The sequence below is a fragment of the Haematobia irritans genome, chromosome 3 (genome assembly GCF_050003625.1).
Source record: "Haematobia irritans isolate KBUSLIRL chromosome 3, ASM5000362v1, whole genome shotgun sequence".
NCBI classification, from domain to species: Eukaryota; Metazoa; Arthropoda; class Insecta; order Diptera; family Muscidae; genus Haematobia; species Haematobia irritans.
The window spans coordinates 151,968,070-151,986,396 of NC_134399.1; the positions used below are offsets into that span (position 1 = coordinate 151,968,070).

The 18,327-nt window shown below is 31.3% G+C and overlaps 1 protein-coding gene and 1 long non-coding RNA gene across 5 annotated transcripts in view; one reads left to right on the forward strand and one right to left on the reverse strand.

Annotated features, from left to right (window-relative positions):
* Window positions 1–1,920: 1,920 nt before the first annotated feature.
* Window positions 1,921–18,327, reverse strand: part of nej (CREB binding protein nejire) — a 32,501-nt gene continuing 16,094 nt past the window's right edge. For 2 of the 3 annotated variants that reach the window (XM_075300172.1, XM_075300173.1), the window contains exons 8-16: window positions 17,496–17,606; window positions 15,385–16,339; window positions 15,070–15,300; window positions 14,754–14,984; window positions 14,297–14,694; window positions 13,868–14,234; window positions 13,477–13,803; window positions 12,727–13,392; window positions 1,921–6,991 (exon numbers count right to left, since the gene is read on the reverse strand). In XM_075300172.1, coding sequence (XP_075156287.1) covers window positions 6,323–6,991; window positions 12,727–13,392; window positions 13,477–13,803; window positions 13,868–14,234; window positions 14,297–14,694; window positions 14,754–14,984; window positions 15,070–15,300; window positions 15,385–16,339; window positions 17,496–17,606 — 3,955 coding nt within the window. In that variant the 3' untranslated portion in view covers window positions 1,921–6,322. The remainder of the gene's footprint in view (window positions 6,992–12,726; window positions 13,393–13,476; window positions 13,804–13,867; window positions 14,235–14,296; window positions 14,695–14,753; window positions 14,985–15,069; window positions 15,301–15,384; window positions 16,340–17,495; window positions 17,607–18,327) is intronic. The other variant, XM_075300174.1, reaches the window with a different exon arrangement.
* On the forward strand, window positions 7,266–8,799 carry LOC142229604 (uncharacterized). Of its 2 annotated transcripts, XR_012720442.1 has the most exons (3): window positions 7,266–7,746; window positions 7,810–8,181; window positions 8,347–8,799. It is a non-coding gene; the product is annotated as an uncharacterized LOC142229604 (long non-coding RNA). The 2 variants fall into 2 exon arrangements; XR_012720441.1 differs by having other exon boundaries at window positions 7,266–8,181.

Consider the following 18,327-nt stretch of genomic DNA (forward strand, 5'->3'; position numbering starts at 1 on the left):
ATTACTTGCATTTAGGGAATCGGATCAAAGAAAGGAATGCTTAGTAGCCGCTTCAAAAAAACTTATTTTTTCAAGAAACATATTTAAAAGCTTCTTTTGACATATGAAAACGCCTTTTAAATCTATGGATGTTAAAAACACAATTTACTCTTACTCTACTTCAGGCAATGCTAAAGGACTGCTTTTGTCACGAATATTTTTCCTTATTAATGCCACTTTGTACTCATCGTCTGAATCCGAAAACGAGGAAAAAAAAAACTTGGATTCATAATATATTTTTACACATATATTTTAACATACAAAAACAATATAAATATCTCAGAAATAACATAATTTCATAACAAAACATTATTTTGAAATTCTACTCTCTTTCAATTTCTTATTGCCATATGTTTACAGCAATGTAAAAAAAGTAGTAGACAAAATAAATGACGATCGAATGCGGTGATCCAAAAATTTAATACGATCGAAATGTTTCTCTATACGAAGCAGAACTCGATGACGAATGCGGTGATTTGGCCCCTGGCCTCCAGCGACTTTTTCTTGTTCTCAGACCTCAAAAGCATGCTCGCAGGGAAAAAATTTGGCTGCAATGAAGAGGTGATCGCCGAAACTGAGGCCTATTTTGAGGCAAAACCGAAGGAGTACTACTGGTATCAAAAAATTGGAAGGTCGTTATAATCGTTGTATCGCTCTTGAAGGGAACTATGTTGAATAATAAAAACGAATTTTGACAAAAAAAATGTGGTTTTCTTTGTTAGACCGGGGACTTATCAGCCAACCTGTTAACCTAACCTAACCTATAAAACTCTTGAAATCGGTCTTACATTTTTGACCAATTATATTTTGTTTACTATTGTAAGAGTTCAGAGCCAAGCTCCAAAATTGAGGAACTAGGACTGCACGCACAATATTTAATACCTTTAGAAAAAAATATTGATATTCGCACGAAAAACCATTGCATGCATTACATGCTCTGAATGAATAAATAAAAAATAATAATTTTGTATTTTATGCTTCCCCTTTTCAGAATGTAAACCTGGTGTAACAATGGTTTTTGCTTATGTTATAAACCTTTTTTAAGGAAAAAATTGCATTTAAAAATGATATTTCGGCGTGAACACATTAATCGAGTAGTCCAAACTAAGCCTCGGAAATCACGTAAAATTTCTGGATCCAAATGTTGAAAGTCCCGACTATTCTTCTGACTTGCAACAGTCATGTATGGCTCATTTTAAAATCAGTCCTTTTGTACCATTTGATTAGCTACTCACTTAAGAAAAATCAACAGATGTTTGTTTTATTATTTTTTTTTTATTTTAATTATTTTTATATGCATTTTTAAATTAATTTCTCTTTTACAAGTATATAATTATTATCATTTGTTTTTTTTTTTCTTCGGGTTTTCTTCATTATTTTATATTAAATATTACTTTATAAACGATTTTTTTTGTTTGTTTTTATATTTTAATAATTAAATAATATACAAATAATGCTGAATTCTTTTACTAAAAGATAATGCGATGCATTAACTATTCTAATCGCTTTTGTCTGTATATATCGCGTCATGTTTACTTTTCGTTTGCGCATGCTTTGTATGCTCTGCGATTTGCTGTTTGAAGATCATTTTCAACTACACAATAATAGAATTAAATTAAAACTTTTTCTGCATTTTCCTTTTGATCTGTTTAAGTATTGGTTGTGTTTGTTATTTTTTTATAACGGTTATGTATAAATAATGCAATATTTACGCCAGTTATACACATTGATAGTTGGTATTTTTCTTGTTTTTCGGCTAAAGGGATCGAGATGGTGTGTATTGTTACTTTTTTTTTCATTGGTTATAGATAATATTTAGAGCAGTTTATGTGAAAACTACTCTTAGAAATGTGGGAAGTCGATATATCGGCAAACAAAAAGTTCTATTTAAATAATTATATAGTTTGTTTTATTTTTTAATTTTCTTTTTTATTTAGAATAAGTGTATGTTATCTACATATTCTGGGTTATTGTTGTTTTTAAGCTTTGTTTGTGAAAATATAAAACGATTTTTTTAGTTTCTAAAGAGCAATGGCGGGTTTGCCGTAGAAACTTGGAAACAAAAAATAGGAGGATCATAGATTTTATGGTCTTCAGCTTACGATATAAACACTTACACAACGATTATTCTATATTAATGTATATGTATATTTTAAATATTTATAAAATTTCTAAATATAAAATAATTACTCAGTGCATACAAAACTAAAATAATAATTCTTAAAAAGTGCCTAAGATTAGAATAAACAAAAATATTATTTATTTATATGCATAACACAAAAAAAACGGTAACGACAAAAATTTAACTCAAAATATTTCGCAATTTCTTACATTAGTCTTAAAAAATAGTATAAATCATTTCGCTTAAAATATTTGGATGCGTTTGTATGGGTGTGTGTGTGTGATCAAAATGGGAAATACTTGAACTTAATAACTAATCTAAAATTATCCTTCTCGTAATAGCTTTAATCACAAAACAGTTTTGGAATATTTCATTTTTTTTTTTAATTTTTCATTACTTAAAACTCTATTTTTCTATTATTTATTTACAATGGTATAAGAGGATGACTTCTTGTACAAAAAAAAAAAAATAGTTTTAACTAAGATTATATATTTCGACTCTCCCGTTTTAAATCAGTTAAACTAATGGCGGCTAGTTAGTTCAAATGTTGGTGTTGTTGTGGCGGTTTTCGGTTGAATCGAAACATTTATTTTAAAATAACTTACATTTTCTTATTTATTATATACACTCTTCTTGTATTCTTTAAAAGTTAAGGCAAAATGTATTTTTCCTATGATTTTCATTTTCTTCAATTTTCTAATAAAACAATTTTTTATAACAAAGATTGGGCGGATTTCTTTGTTCTTTTTCCATTCATGTAATATTTTTCATACATTTTCAATACACATTGACGCTTTCTTTAATCACAATTGTATTTACAAAAACAAAAAATAGATCGGCAGTTTATTTTATTTTCATGTATGTGTCACTAAAAGGGGAGCAGCTTTTTAATTCTGTGTGTGGATGATTCTTATTTGCCAAATTTCTATAAATAAAAAATATATACACATTTTTGACATCTTCACATGCAGTTCTGTTGAAACAAAAAAAAAAAAAAAAAAAAAAAAGATGTTGAGTCCTCTAACCCTGAACCGATGTTAATTCTAGGAATTCAGTTTTTTGTTGAAAATTTTGATCGTTTTTTAAATTTTGTACCGATACAAAAAATACTTTAAAATACATAAAAAAAGAGTCAAAATATTAATATGAAAAATATTTGTAATGTTTAAAAGAAATTATTTGCATTTATTTATAACGTGAAAATCTTTTTTTTTTGTGTTTATTACTTGTACTTTAAATTTAAAATCTTTTATTAAAAGATTCATATGTTTTCATATATAACAAAATTAAAATATTATTTGTTTGAAAAAATATTTTAAGATAGATAAACAAAAACAATTAATCAAATGCAAACAATTGTTTTTCGAATATTATAAAAAACTAATTTTTGATTTTAATTATTTTAAAATCTTCATCTTCAGAAATCAATTCATAGAATTAAAATTTTTTGTTTGCTAAATCGAGTTGAAAAACTCATCACTTATGCCTATTTTCTACTATAAAAAAAGAGGCAGCGTTTCCACTCTATAGAATTAAAGTTATAATGAAGTCTGGTTATGTGGCGGATATTGTAAGAGACGTGTCTTGAAGATAAACGATGTAGGGTCATAATTTTCATAAAGAATCCTATCAAGTAATTGGCTTTGCTTGGGTTGACCTTCCACCAATGTGATGGTGGTAAATTTTAGCTCTATTTTTTTTTTTGAAAATGTTTCCAATAAATATATATATATATATATTTTAAGAAAGAAGAAAGGATTAATAGCACTCAGTAAATTAATAAAAACAATAAGGGTAAAATTTACCGCTACCACATTATTTAAAAGTTTAACACCCTTGAACATTATTTTTCAAGCCCAAGTTTGATATTGATATGTAATAATACTTCAGTTTTCATAATTATTTTTCACCGATAAAAATTAGTTGTTAATTTTTTCCGACATGATTATAAAAATATGGTAAATTTCGCATAGTACACGCAAAGCATATCAGTAAAAGTTTTTCAATTTAAATTTTAATAGCATAAGTGAAAATTTAAAGAAATTTTTAAAATCAAACCAAAATCATTCAGAAATCTTTTCAACGCTTTCGTGATCGTCTGAAGCATAAATTTCCTTAAGCTATAAAAAAATAATGGTCAGCTTGAGTTAAAATTGAGATGTATGCAAATATCCACGGAATATCACCAGATTTGTTTTTAAGAAAAGCATGTGAAAATGTCCTTTTTAGCAAATTTCAATTTTAGGCTTCCCAATGAGCGATGGGGAGAGTATTGAAAACCCGTACTTATAAAATTATATATGAGGGATAATACACAGTATAAAAGTTGAAATATTTTAAGGAAATTGTTCTTGTTGTTTTGTCAATTCTATGTTATATGTATTTTTCCTTAAATAAGATAAGCATGAGATTATGCTATTTTTGGTGATTAGTGCTATTTCCCCTATATACACAAAGTTGATCTATTCACAATGACTCCGGCTTCACATACTCTTTTGGATTGTAAATAAATTCTTGAGTTTTGTTTTAATATTTTAAATTATTATTCTTATATTTATTACGAGTGTTTTTTTTTTTTTCATTTAGGGAGTGATTAAGAGAATTGAAGACAATAGGCGAATTTAGGAAATTGCTAGGGGTCAGCTCCCCCAGATTTCATTCCACTAACCCCTCTACTAATATTTATGTGTTTAATAAGGCTTGTTTTTCTTATTTATAAACCTGTTTGAGGAGTTTGGTATAAAAAAAAACTTATCAATGTGTAATGAGAGCTGCTTTCTGCTTTATGGATTTTGTTTAGAAAAGTTTATTACAACTCGTGTGTATTTTTTTTTAATTATTATTATTTTTTTATATATATTTAACACTATTTTCGATTTTTGCCTATAAAAATTAGTAGGGGCGACGCGCAGGGATCTTAATGTTAATATTTACAAAATATTTTATAACATTTTACAAATATATATAGATTGGATATCATTAGAAATATATTATAGAAAGATTTTTTTCATTTTAAATTACTTAAAAGCGTTAATGGGGTTTTCTTTCAGACATTTTCAAAAAAAAAAAAAAAAAACACATATACATTCTTAGCATATCTATTTTTCTCTATAAGTATGTTGTATATAATATTAAAATTAGATTTGAATATTTATATATATATGTATATAGCTCAAATTGCTAAAAATAAACATTTTCGTCTTGATTTTTATAAATTAATATTTGTTTTAGAGAAAAGTATAAAATTTCTTAGAACGCTACGACTTAACTTTTAACAATGATTTTTTACTGCTTTTATTTCTTTTCTTTTAATATTCTATTAATGTTTTGTGGGTGTGTGTGTGTTTGGTTGACTATAGCTAAGGCGTTATATTTTACGATAAGTTTATGTAAGCTATTCTTAGCATTAGTATAATTATTGATAGTATACAATTACTCTTGTAATATCGGGAGAGGATAGGACCATTGGGAAAAGTTTTATAGATTTCTATGTTTCATTTTGTTTAGTCTGTGGTTCTTTTCTTATTTTCTTCTTCTGCTTTTAATATATATTCTATAATATGTATGTTACACATGAGGTTATTTTTCTTACTATAAAGTTTTCTTTATTTAGAGTGCGCAGAAAAAATCTTAACAGTTATGAAGGAGAATCGCTAGGAATTATTATGTGTCAAATGTAAAATTACGATGAAAGGAATACAATTTCCTTATGATGACCATGATAAACATAGAACTTTATTTCAAACTTTGTAAACGTACTAAAAGGAGTTATTTTTTAACCATAAAAACATTTTAAATGTTATAATTATGTGTAAAAAACGACTTATGGATGATTAAAAATTAAACAAACTAACATGAGTAGTAAAAGAGAAGTGTGGCCTTGTCAATTCAAATGGGAGATAAGTTAATATATATTACCAAACTTGTTCTCTCAAGGGACACACGTATATATGAAAGTGTAGAGACTCTAACTAGTGGCCTATCTTAAAAATAGCGATGTTGTTGGTGTTGCTGCTGGATATTGGGAGTGGAGACAGGCGGTTGATTCATATTAAAGCGGCTTCCATGTAAAGACGAAGGAGAGGTGGGACGGGGGTTTATTTGATGGGGATGTGAGGAAGGAGATGTATAGGATTGAGCCGCTGCCATTAGCTAATTACACTAAAGCTGTTCCACAAATTTGGTCAATTGATCGGATGCATCGGAGACTGGGCCACCGGGACCACCTACCCCAACACCGCCCACGACTCCGCCCACCACATCCTGTGGCACACCCGGTAGTGGAGACTGATGCGGATGCATACCGCCATGATTGTGTAAACCATCGTGGCTTGTTTGTGGCGCGGGTGAATGTGACATTACATGATGCGGTGAGGGTTGAGCTCTTGGAGATGCCGAAGGTCCTGCTCTAGGCGAGGGCGCTGAACGGGGTGAGGGTGTAGGCTGTGGAGATCTAATGGGCGGAGATGCTCTCGCTGATTGTTGCATAAGTTGTTGCTGTAGCGTATGCGGTGTTGGTGGGCCCATTACATTTGGACCCCCTACCATACCCCCAGCCCCCTGCATCATTTGTTGCTGTTGAACTCCCGGCATTCCTCCCATTTGTTGTTGCGGCGTTGGTTTCATGCCCTGTTGCATGGCGGCATATTGATCGACAGGGCCACCAGTAGGTCCAACTACACCACCAGGACCTCCAAATGAACCCACACCTCCGAATTGTTGGCCTCCGCCACCACCAACACCTCCCATTTGCTGAGGAGCACGTTGACGATAAGGCGGGGGATAGTTCGGCATTTGACGCATTTTATTAAACCATTGTGCGTTAGATGTCTGAAAGATTGCACGAAAAAATTATAAACAGAATAGAAAAAAATTGGATGAAAAAATATATAATTACATATAAAATTATATTTAATTCTTTGTTGTAATAATCTAATCTCATTTTGACAATCTACTAACACAATAAAATTCAGATATTGTTGACAAGATATTAAGCATTTCATATTACAAAACGTGTAAAATTACCTATATATATCCTACATATTGTATCAAAATTTATTTAATATATAAATTGATATACCCGTGTAAAAATTGGAGGATCCAATCCTATCTAATAATATCAAATTGGGTCTAATTGGATCTGTTCAGATATTGGTTCAGACATAATTAGATATGCACAGATATGCTATATATGGTGCTAGATCTGGTTAGATATAATTGCAGATCTCATCATATATAGTATAATATCTAATTATATCTGGCATATCTAATAATATATGCTTGGATAGGACCATATATAGCACTATATCTAATAAGATATGGTAGATATAACATCATATCTGACTATATGGGGTTAAATACGGTCCAAAACATAAAAAAAAATCATGAACAAGTTAAAAAGATTTTTAAAATACACGTCTAAACTTCAATGCCATTATGTCAAATGTCAACGCCGTCAGGGGCATCACTTCTAAACAAATTTAACGCCAGACTAGCTGAGAAAATTAAGAAATTTAATATAATTGTTTTAAATGTGTTCCTTTGATAAAGTGTATATCGTTTCCTTTATTGCGGAGATTATGTAGGTAAGTAGATTGTATTTGTTATTTCCTTAGTAGTCATTTTCATATTGTTTTACTATTTTCTAGATTTGGAAAAAAATGAAACCTCAGTGGTGTACTGGTTAACATGCCCGCCTTGCATTCAAAAGGTCACGGGTTCAATCCCAGTTCCGACCAACACCAAAAATTATTACGGCGGTGGATTATCTCCTCGCAGTAATGTTGGTGACATTTCTGCTTCAAAGATTCTCTAAGTTGTTTCAGCGCAACGTGAAATGCCGATAGGACTCGATTATAGCAAGGAGGTCCCATGTTATTGAGCTAATTATTGAATCGAGCAGCAGTCAGTGATAAGTAAGATGTTGATCACTGTGATGTCATGATGGTCTGAATAGTATGTATGAGCCTAAAATAACATCCTATCGCTATACCTAACCTAATTCCGAATACACTTTAAATGTGAGTATTAAAAGCAACATAAAATTATATGGCAATTTGTATTGCAACTTAAAGAAGAATGATCCAAAACAATACTAATACTTGCTTACATAGTTCAATATATTCCCATATTTGTTTATTCCTATATTTGTTTAATAATTGTTTTTTTACTTAATTTCATTGCAGATTGTCTTAACGCTGTAATACTTTAGTCGCGTGTCTAAGTCCAAAGCAGAAGAAACAAACGAAAAAACCCTTGGACAACACTCTAACTCAACTGTCAATACTCTTAAATAGCTTTGATGGATCAATTTAAATTAAACATATTTATTATGCACATACTTTTTGTCTGTATTATTAAATAAAACAATTGATCTCATTTTATATACAAATTATGGGATTTTATGTGTTGAAAGATCTCGAAAGATACAATTGTATCAAATAATATACAATTATATCAAATTAGATCTGATTAGATGTGTCTCATTTTTGAGATCTGATCAGATCCAATTTCATAGTATTTAGATCTGAGCAGATATAACCATTTTTCGGATCTGCTCAGATCTGACTATATCTTGGCTCAGATCTAACCATATCAAATCAGATCCCCCAATTTTTACACGGGTACATATAAATAAATTAATGTTAAAAACCGGAAACTGTAGGCCAATATAAAATGGTTATAAAAAAAAAAAAAAAAAAATTATTCCTCTCGACTCTCTGGTCGTGTCCTAAAATGTTTTCAATTATTATATAGTACACATATTATTGCAATTTTCAAAGAAAATGCAATCTACAAAAGCCGGGCTATAGACCAATTCAGAAAATTACGAATATAAAAATAGGTTTGGGCCATATGATAAAATTCACTTTTTACTTTGATATCCTCGTAAATAAGTATGTTTTATAGTTTGTTTAGTGCCACTAACTTAATTTTCGTATTTATTTTTGTTCTGTTTCGTTTGATGTTGTTGGCAATGCACCAAATTTCAATCGAATGCCGAGATCCAAACTTTTAATCGTATTGAGATTTTTTTCTATATGGAATCACGGTTACCACAGTCTACCAAACATGGTAGATTTTGACTGTTTGGTAGATTGGTAGAATTCTTGATGTTTTCGTAGATTTTGAAAAAAATATTCCCCCTTCATAAATTTTCTATAGAAATACAAATTTGACAAAATGTTCTATAGAAATATAATTTTAACAAAATTTTCTATAGAAATAAATATTTGACAACATTGTCTAAAGAAATAAAATTTTGACAAAGTTTTCTATAAAAATACAATTTTGACAAAATTTTCTATAGAAATTTGTCATATTGTATTTCTTCTATTTTATTTCTATTATTTTCTATAGAAATTTGTCAAAATTTTATTTTATTTCTATAAAAAATTTGTCAAAATTTTATTGCTATAGAAAATTTTGTCAAAATTTTACTGCTATAGAAAATTTTATCAAAATTTTTTTTTCTATAGAAAATTTTGTCAGCATTTTATTGCTATAGAAAATTTTGTCAACATTTTATTGCTATAGAAAATTTTGTCAACATTTTATTTCTATAGAAAATTTTGTCAAATTTTTATTTCTATAGAATATTTTGTTACAATTTTATTTCTATCGAAAATTTTTCAAAATTTTATAGAAAATTTTGTGAAATTTTTATTTCTATAGACAATTTTGTCAAAATTTTATTTCTATAGAAAATTTTGTGAAATTTTATTTCTATAGAAAATTTTGTCAAAATTTTATTGCTATAGAAAATTTTATCAAATTTTTTTTTCTATAGAAAATTTTGTCAACATTTTATTGCTATAGAAAATTTTGTCAAGATTTTATTTCTATAGAGAATTTTGTCAAAATTTTATTTCTATAGAAAATTTGGTCAAAATTTTATTTCTATAGAAAATGTTGTCAAAATTTTATTTTTATAGAAAATTTTGTCAAGATTTTATTTCTATAGATAATTTTGTCAAGATTTTTTTTTCTATAGAGAATTTTGTCAAAATTTTATTGCTATAGAAAATTTTATCAAATTTTTTTTCTATAGAAAATTTTGTCAACATTTTATTGCTATAGAAAATTTTTTCAACATTTTATTTCTATAGAAAATTTTGTCAAAATTTTATTTCTATAGAAAATTTTGTTACAATTTTATTTCTATCGAAAATTTTTCAAAATTTTATAGAAAATTTTGTGAAATTTTTATTTCTATAGACAATTTTGTCAAAATTTTATTTCTATAGAAAATTTTGTGAAATTTTATTTCTATAGAAAATTTTGTCAAAATTTTATTGCTATAGAAAGTTTTGTCAACATTTTATTGCTATAGAAAATTTTGTCAACATTTTATTTCTATAGAAAATTTTGTCAAAATTTTATTTCTATAGAAAATTTTGTTACAATTTTATTTCTATCGAAAATTTTTCAAAATTTTATAGAAAATTTTGTGAAATTTTTATTTCTATAGACAATTTTGTCAAAATTTTATTTCTATAGAAAATTTTGTGAAATTTTATTTCTATAGAAAATTTTGTCAAAATTTTATTGCTATAGAAAATTTTGTCAACATTTTATTGCTATAGAAAATTTTGTCAACATTTTATTGCTATAGAAAATTTTGTCAAGATTTTATTTCTATAGAGAATTTTGTCAAAATTTTATTTCTATAGAAAATTTGGTCAAAATTTTATTTCTATAGAAAATGTTGTCAAAATTTTATTTTTATAGAAAATTTTGTCCAGATTTTATTTCTATAGTAAATTTTGTCAAGATTTTATTTCTATAGATAATTTTGTCAAAATTTTATTGCTATAGAAAATTTTATCAAAATTTTTTTTCTATAGAAAATTTTGTCAACATTTTATTGATATAGAAAATTTTGTCAACATTTTATTGCTATAGAAAATTTTGATAAAACATTTTATTGCTATAGAAAATTTTGTCAAAATTTTATTTCTATAGAAAATGTTGTCAAAATTTTATTTCTATAGAAAATGTTGTCAAAATTTTATTTTTATAGAAAATTTTGTCAAGATTTTATTTCTATAGATAATTCTGTCAAGATTTTATTTCTATAGAGAATTTTGTCAAAATTTTATGTCTATAGTCATTCATGATTTCCCGAAATCCCGGTATTTTAGGCGCGGGATTACTCCCGAGTTCCGGGATTTGTTATTTTGAATCACGTATTTTTCGGGAAAAATAATCGCATTTTGGTAAATTTGTGGCTTTTTAAAATTTGGTATTAATAAATTGGAGTCTTCGTTCAGTGTAAACGACCCTTAGATTTCATACCTGACAAATTAAGCAGGGATGTAAAAGTTGATACAATTGTACTAAATTTGGAACATTTCAATTCGGACTAATTTTAATTTTGAAAAATTAGATGGAAATGCTCCTTCAAAATCTAATATAGAAATATCGACCATGTCGACCCCTTCAAACTTCGGCAACTCCTGATGGAGATGTTGTGAAGACTATATATATTCACACCATTAACATGATTAGCGAATATTGTGACGACAATTGAAGCGAACTCATTATATATATGTGACGAATATATAAGACGGTGAATTTATTTTTCTTTTGAATATCAATAAGGACGAACTTCTTTTTCTATTTTATTCACTAGTTTTGATCATAAAAATTTCATATTTTGTTCTCTTTAGTAGAAATGAAAAATAGCCCATCACAAAGAATTAAAAAAGAAAAAAATATTTTTCATAAGATTTCTGTATACATCCACAATTTTATGTAAGAAGGAGAACAAACAATTTCATCAAAATTCAAAGCAAACGTTCATGTCTGTTTTAACAATGAAATGTAATTCGTGGCACATAAAATAAAATGCAATGATAAAAGTTCGATGTGGTATTACTTCTTGGTGGAATCAAGTCGAGGGGCTCAGGCGTGGTATTACTTCTTTGTGGAATCAAGTCGAGGGGCTCAGGCGTTACCTATATAATCACTTCGTAGGTACCACTTTCTGATACTTTATTCCTTGAACTCTAAAATGAAGTGGTAGGAAAATGCCGCAGACCACATAAAGAAGACATATGTACCATTGCACTCTTGTCAAAATTTAGTCAGGGAACGATTGGGAATGCGACCTTCTCTTTTTAATTGGTTTTATACTGCGGTTATAAAACCTACGGCTATGACTACCACGTTCAGTAGACAATCGCGAATCACCAAAATCAGACATCGAATATTAATAGGATAAATAGAATGACAAATATTTATATGACAATCGCACAGAGGTGACACTCGTGAGACTTAAAAACTTAAACACACTGGAAAGCACTGTTTGCTGTCATACAGAACTTCTTGCCGAGTGTTGTAGGGAGACACGGACTAGGTTAGGTTATGTGGCAGCCCAATATATCAGGCTCACTCTGACTATTCAGTCCATTGTGATACCACAGTGGGAGATACGGACTATATGGCGACTGAGCAAGCACGATAAAACGAAATGTACATGATACCATATTATTCAAATCATACAACACTATATTGTATGCATATTAAGTTAAATAGCATAGAATAAGACTTCAAACACTTACTTGTCCTTGCTGCTGCTGTTGTTGCATCATCATTGGGTTTTGCATACCGGGCATGCGTTGGTGCTGGGCAGGATTCTGCTGTTGGGCTTGTTGCATCATTACCTGCTGTTGTTGCGACTGTGGCATTTGTTGCTGGCTCATCATATGCTGCATTTGTTGTTGTTGCATCGCCTGTTGTTGCTGCAACTGTTGCTGTTGTGCTTGCTGTTGCTGTGGCCCATTTCCAGCTCCACCAGCAGCACCTTGTTGGCTGCCACCACCAGCATTTGCATTATTTTGACTTTGTTGTCTTTGTTTAATGATAGCTGCCATTATTTGTGGATTTTGTTTTAGAACTTGCAATATTTGTTGATGACCTTCACTGGAGGGATTGTTTTTAATTTTTTGCATTATTTGAGCAAGCTGTTGGGTATTCAGTTGATTGTTAAGGGGACCATTTGGCATTTGACCAGAACCTACAACACCAGCATTAGGGTGTTGACCTTGAGGACGTATTCCACCAGGACCGCCCATGGGTCCAGCTCCGCCCATTCCAACCATACCTCCTCCACTGCCACCCATGCCACCACCAACACCAACGCCTTGAGCATTTCCAGGCATGTTTCCAGAACTGCCAGGCATTTGTTGTGAACCTCCGGCAGCTCCAACCATACCTCCCATCATGCCCTGCAAATATGTAGAAAAGGCGAAACAGAAATGTTACCAGAAAATCTATAGCTTTGCGAGACGAATCTCTTGGTTACAACGTACCTGTTGCTGCATTGCATTTTGTTGCATAACCTGATTTTGATTAGGTTGGCGCATGCCTTGATTTGCATTGTTGTTGGGATATCGGTTACCCCATTGATCCATAGGCAGGAGATTGTTACCCATAACATTATTTCCACCAGGTCCCATTGGACCCACATTACCCACAACACCTCCAGGCACATTCCCCACATTGCCAACCATTCCGGGGTTTGGTTGATTAGGCAGTCCGCCCATATGATGTCGCTGCATTACGGGAGGAGCCATTGCTCCACCTTTTCCAAAACCTCCACCATGCGGAACTTGTTGTCTGGCGGCCTCTTCTTGCACCTAAGGCGAACGCGAAAACATATTGACATATTCTCGTAATAGTTATTGTCAAAAAGAATCTTACCTGTTTAACAACCTGCAATACATTTGGAGAGGGGGAATGACCACCACCCGGTTTCATTCCTATTCCAGGCTGATGTGGATGTGGCGATGTCATGCCAGCACCGGTCATTGGTGCAGATACAGGTGAAGGAACCGGCACTGTAGATGGACTCATAGCTCCAGCTCCCGCTGGCATTATGGCTTGTTGACCACCCATCACAGCTGGACTAACTGCAACACCACCCATTGCCACACTTGGTACTGGAACGCCTCCGGGCACTACAACCGCTGCTGGATTGGGAACAGCAGGTCCTGGCAAAGCTGCAGGCGCAGTAACAGTACGAGACATAAGAGCGACACGTCTGCGTAATAACTGTTGCTGTTGCAGTCTAAAATAATAAATGTACAAATTTAGAACAAACTCTTAAAGTGTATTAATAATTCCACTTACTTTTGTTGCAATTGTTGTTGCTTGAGTTTGTGTTTGATATTTGGACAGAAAGGCACTGGACATTTTTGCTCTTGGCAATGTTTAGCATGGTAGCAGCATAATGCGATAAGCTGCTTGCAAATCGGACAACCGCCATTGGTTTTCCTCTTGCAATTCTTGGTGTGCTGTACAACCCTCTTCATCTTCTGGCATGAAGGTAGACGACAATTGGCATCGCGACATTGACAAGCATGCACCAACGATTGAATACAACGTTGTATGGACTGTTTGCGAGCCTCTTGTGGATTAGCTTGTTTCATATCGGCCGGAGATGAACCATCGTCCAAATCAAAGCCAAGTTTCTCCATTTTATGAGGATGACCAATCTTTTCATTACAAACGGTGCACAAATCGAAGTCCTGCGAAAACAAAACATTGTGTCAATAGTTGACAAATCATATAATGTGGCAATACTTACATCACACACTGTACAATGAAATCTAGTTTCGACAGCAGTCTTACAATTGTTGCAAGTGTACACAAATTTATCTTGGCCTTGGTTATGTAACTCGTATAACATACAAAGTGTAGAAAATTGCGCACGACGTAATGAGGAAAATTCATAGTGTTTATCACGAGCTAGTGTAAGGAATGCATCACGACCATCCATAAGATCGCACTGCAACAATGGATCAGGATCTTGAATGGGCTGCAATGAAATAATACGAAAATATAAGACTCTGTCTCTATGGTGGATATGGGGAACAAGATTAGTTCATGGTCATAGAACTTACCGCCAAACTGGCAGCCGATTGGGCAGAATGTAAACGTATAACAAAGAAAACTTCTTTGTGCTTTTCCATGGTGGCGTAAATTTTCGCAGAGAGATCATTACCAGCCTGTTGTTCATTTGATTTTTTATTATTTTTACGTTGTGCAGCCTTAGATTTATTCGACTTCTTTGCCTTCTTTTGTCCCTTTTTCTTTCCATCGCCACTAACTTCATTATCCTCAATTGAGAAAATCTATTTAATAAAATGAAACCAAAACAACAAAATAATATAACCTTTGGTGCAATTCTAATTACACATCAACTTTTAAAAACTTACATTGGCCGCTGCAGCGGCTGCGGCTTCGGCAGCTTCAGCCTGTTTTCTTTTTTCTTCTTCTTCTTGATCCAATTCTTTAATGCTTTCTTCCAGAACATTAGGCCAGAAATCTCCTTCGAAGTAGGGCAGTTCTGCGGCTGATGTCAATTTATCTTCTATGGCTTGTTTTAGAATATCTTTGTAATCTTGTATGGTACGTTCGATCATACCCTTGTCCAACATTTTTTTGTACCATTCTTGCAAACGTTTTGGTTTGGGTATTCTTTGATCCGTAGGATGGCAGTGGAATATATAATCATCTCCTTCTGAAGGAGGACAAGCCCAAATATGGGCCATTGTATATCCTAATTGTTTCACATAGTCCATATAACCCAATAAAATTTCATGATAAACTGCGGTACGATACTGTCGAGGTCTAAAGAAATGCACCGAATCCAAATAGGCAATATAGACACGCCTTGTGTTGGGTGCTGGACACTCTGATCCATATTCTTGGACATGCATACCAAAGAAACAAACGTCTATGCCATCAACTTCTTCGAAGGCAAACAAAGCCTTTGCCCTATAGGGGAATTCAGAATTCATTTCACCATTTTCTACGAATCGTCTACGCATGCCTGGTTTAACTTCGACACATTTATCCGACGATGAGACGACACGTATGTGCACTTCTCCAGCACCGGCTTCTTTCTTTTTTAGGAAATTATTGACGCGTGTTTCAATGTATATACCCAATTTGGTGGTGGGTAAACGCTTAGCATTGAATTTGTTCTCTTTCCGTTTGGAATTTTTCTTTTGTAGGCAATTATCACATACGAAACCTCCTGGCCATATGGAGTCCAACCATAAGACACATATTTGATGTTGTTTGCGACCACATTCTTGACAATCAACAAATGGCTCCAGCTCTAAATGATCATTTTTCATTTCTTTGAATTGATCCTTTTTGATTTGGCTGGAAGTTATGAAGCATGCGAAGGAAGTTTAATTAAAAGATGTATTGTAAGTTTATGTTTTTTTCTAGAATATTTTAAAACTTAAATTCAACGGCAACATTGAAAATTGACAGCGATATTAAAAAGAATAAAAGTGATGCTTCTTGACCATGGTACTGTTAATTTATAAGGTAGCCTAAAATCATCAGCTGACTTTCAAAGGTTTAATAAAATGTCAAAATAAATTAGTACACATTGTGTTCCTTTACTTCACTCCTAGTTAAAGTAGCTGCAGGTAGGTAAAGAAACACAGTTGTTGTATTTTGTAGCTTTGAACTGTTGTTTGTATCATATCTGTTGTTAAGTCTGTTTGGGTACTTTTCCAGTAAAAACTATCAAGAATTAGCAAAAATGTACACGGACGCATCCCAGTAACAATTTACCATAAACCAATTTACAATACAGCTGGTAATTATGCGCTAATCTTGCTCTCAAATGTAAAATTTGATCTCTCTCTCTGTGGCTCTCTTTCGCTGGCTTTTTGGAGTAAACGAACGACTTGCAGTAAAAATTTGTGATAATTATCAAAAATTATCGGTACTCGAACGGAGCTATTATTGGGCTAGTGGGGCTGCTGCCTTATAAAGCTTGTACCATGCTTTTAACTATTCTTTCAAGTCTATTTAAATGTAGATATGCTGTTGAACTCAGTTTCATTATATTTACAAAAAAACTTGAAAAAGTAAGGGAATTTTTTTAATTTTTAAATCTGTTACTTGTTTACATAAAAATTATTTAATGTATATAAATTATTGTAATAAAAATAAAATGGAATATAGAGAATCACCTATTTAAAAAAGTTAAACCATTTCGCTACATTTATTGTTCTGAAATGTGTTAACCGATATTATTTAAATTGGTTTTTGTTATTTAAAACTGCAAAATACTATCGATCGGTTTATATACATATAGTTACAAGAGTATGGAGAGATTTTAATAAATGCGAACGAAAGCATTATGTAAAAATTAACTGGTCTTATTTAATTTAGGCTCTATCATATGGTATCGCTAAAAAAACACTGGAACCTTCAGATGTGCCGCAATGTAATAGTTTATATAAAGGTATGTTATAGAATATTTCTCGATACTATAATAAAAATATATTTTACTACTTACGTTTGTGATTGCAGGGGGTCATCACCCAGAGTTACAGTATCCCCTTGGATGTCGTTGAAACATTTCTGGCAGAAGGTATATCTGTTTGAGGCAACACCATAATCCTTTAGACTGTTATTTTGATCATTTTTAATTTAATTTCATATTGATGGATCGTTTATATTGTATTGCAATAATAATATTATTTGATATTGATTGTGGTTACAGTTGTTGAGAAGTATAATGTGGTGGTGGTCGCGTAACAATCCAACAATAAAATTAATTAATTAATACAAACAAGCGAGCGATCATTTATTTTTAATTTGTTTATTGTTGTTTAGGAGTAGCAGCGAGAGAATGCGATGAATGGATCATATGTTTTTGTGCGTGTGGTTTTTTTGTATAAGGGGATGGGGTGGAAGAAGGTATGTTTATCATTTGTTCAAATATATTATTTTTGCAATTATTTTTTTTTTTCATATTTTTTACAGGACACATTACAAGGGGATATTATTTTACAGATATTTTTAGTGAGTTTTTAGTTAACAGTAATTAGCAAAAGCACGCGGTGTAGCATTAGATGGAAAAATCGTTGTCGAGATGAACATTTATATGACAAAAATGATTTCCATAGTACAACATTATTAAAGGATTAAAGGTAGCGATGTTTTGGTGGTAGGGTTGGATATCAAAATAGACGCACACAAAAACCATAACCAGAATGGATATTTTGTTTTTAGTTTTTTTTTTTAACATTTGCAAGTATAGAAAAGAAAAATAAAATAAGGTTGGCATTAGAATCATTACAAACATATTGATTATTTGATATAAAATTGTTTTTAGTGGTAGTAGT